General features: G+C 51.0%; 1 protein-coding gene across 1 annotated transcript in view; it reads left to right on the top strand.

Moving 5' to 3' along the window:
* The first annotated feature begins 144 nt into the window (after window positions 1–144).
* The window catches only part of ACADSB (acyl-CoA dehydrogenase short/branched chain), a 37696-nt gene continuing 36024 nt past the window's right edge, over window positions 145–1816 (top strand). The window contains exon 1 of the mRNA XM_030334283.1: window positions 145–256. Within this exon, the coding sequence (XP_030190143.1) occupies window positions 215–256 (42 nt within the window). The 5' untranslated portion in view covers window positions 145–214. The remainder of the gene's footprint in view (window positions 257–1816) is intronic.

The following is a 1816-nucleotide window of genomic DNA, read 5'->3' as shown; positions in this document are numbered from 1 at the left end:
CGTGAGCAGGGCTTATGGCAAAGGCGGAGAGGGAGTTGTGTGTCTCTCTTGAGGTTCCGTAGGCACTAGGGGGCGGGGCCAGGGAGGTGTGCGGGGGGGTGGGGGCGGGGCCTGACCCCGCCCTTAGGCCCCGCCCCTAAGCGCTGACCCTGGGCCCGGAGGCGCTGAGAAAGGATTTCGCTGGGTTGGCACAGTCGCATCTCCTGCAACACCCATGGAGGGAGCGGCGGTTCGGCTGCTGCGCGGAAGCGCGCTGGTGAGTGCGCTGGTGGCGGTCGCCTTGGGGATCTGAGACGACCTTGGCCTCGGCGGCGGGGTCTTCTAACGGGACCCAGGAGCCCGCTCCACGTCCCGGGTCCTAGCCTCCTTCTCTCCTCCGGGTCGGTCTCAGACCCTTCACCGAGGGCCGACCTCCCACCAGGCCTCTGGGCGAGCCGGCCTCCGCTTCTGTAAGGAGGGCCGGGAGCAGCAGCTGGTGAAAAGGGGGCTGGGAGATGTTCTCGAAGCTTCTTTGAGGAAGCAGGCATTCTGCCCTGAGTCGGAGTGCCATGACTCCCAGATGTCCTTTGCAAATCTTTGGGCCCTGAGCCTCGGATCCTTAGGGGCAGTTTGCAGAGGTGCCCCCTCTCCGAGGCCAACTTTACCCAATTATTACATTTCACCACCACCCCCAAAAAGATTGTGAAAAATAGTCTCTTTCTGAGCGGTGCGTTTCCCCGTCTTCCCTAACTCAGCCCTGCTCCAGAGTTAGGAAGGGACCTCAGAGTTGGTCGGACCTCAGAGTTGGTCAGACTTCGCAACCAGTTAGAGAATTCCCTCAGCCCCTTATCTCATGACCAGGGCCAGAGCATCTCCCATGGGTGAGCTCAGCACTGCTCAGGGGAGCCCATTTCCCTCCGGCTTCCTCAACTTGAGCTGAAACCTGCCTCCCAGGAATACCCACCTGTTGTACCTAATTCCGCTCTCTGGACGGATACAAACTGTGGATTCTTTAAAAGATACTGTGTGGGGTTTTCTCATTACATTAAATGTTTCCATTATTCAGCTTTTCCTTGGGTAGGCTTTCTAGAACCCTCTCACACTTGGATACATTTCTGTTTGTGAGAACATTTCATTAGGGACTTGACCTCTGCTTGGCTGTAGACCTTTGCATTTGCTCTAAAGAGTTAAAGGCTGTTCAGCTGCCACTTCAGTACCATGCCGGGAGGCAGAACTCTCCTTGTGTAATTAGAGGTAATTAATTTTATTTGACTGTCTTACAGACTTGAGGTATTAAGAAGATTTCTAAAGTCGTCTTAGTGTATTGTTGCAAAGAAATTAAGTCTCTATGGTACTAGTTAGTACTATTTTATAATTGTTGTTTAGTAGCTTAGGAAAGACAGTTCCCAGGATTTCACAATTTGACTCTTGTGTTAGAGCCAACACAGTTTTAGACCACACGTGGTGTGGCAGGCACATGTTCTTGGTGTTCTATTTGTGTCATTTCATTTAATTCTTAAAACTATCTTCCAGAGTACTAGTTTCATCAGTCTTTTGGCTGCAGAGGCTAATGCCGGAATAGATCAAGTGACTTGCTCAGAGTGACTTGTTAGAAAGTAAGTGACAGAGCTGGTGTTCAGATTCTAGTCTGATGGGACACTTGACCTTCGTGCTCTGCTACCTTCTTCTCTTCCTTAGCCATGCCAGAGATCTCTTTTGTTTGGATTTGTTGGTTTATTGTGACTGGTTGTCCTTGTTAGTTTCTGACACTCTTTTGCATTAATCAGCTAATGTAATTGACGGGATGTTGACTATGTAGCATAGTGGTTGAGAATGT

Source organism: Lynx canadensis, chromosome D2 (genome assembly GCF_007474595.2).
Source record: "Lynx canadensis isolate LIC74 chromosome D2, mLynCan4.pri.v2, whole genome shotgun sequence".
NCBI lineage: Eukaryota > Metazoa > Chordata > Mammalia > Carnivora > Felidae > Lynx > Lynx canadensis.
This window is presented reverse-complemented; position numbering and strand designations above follow the sequence as displayed.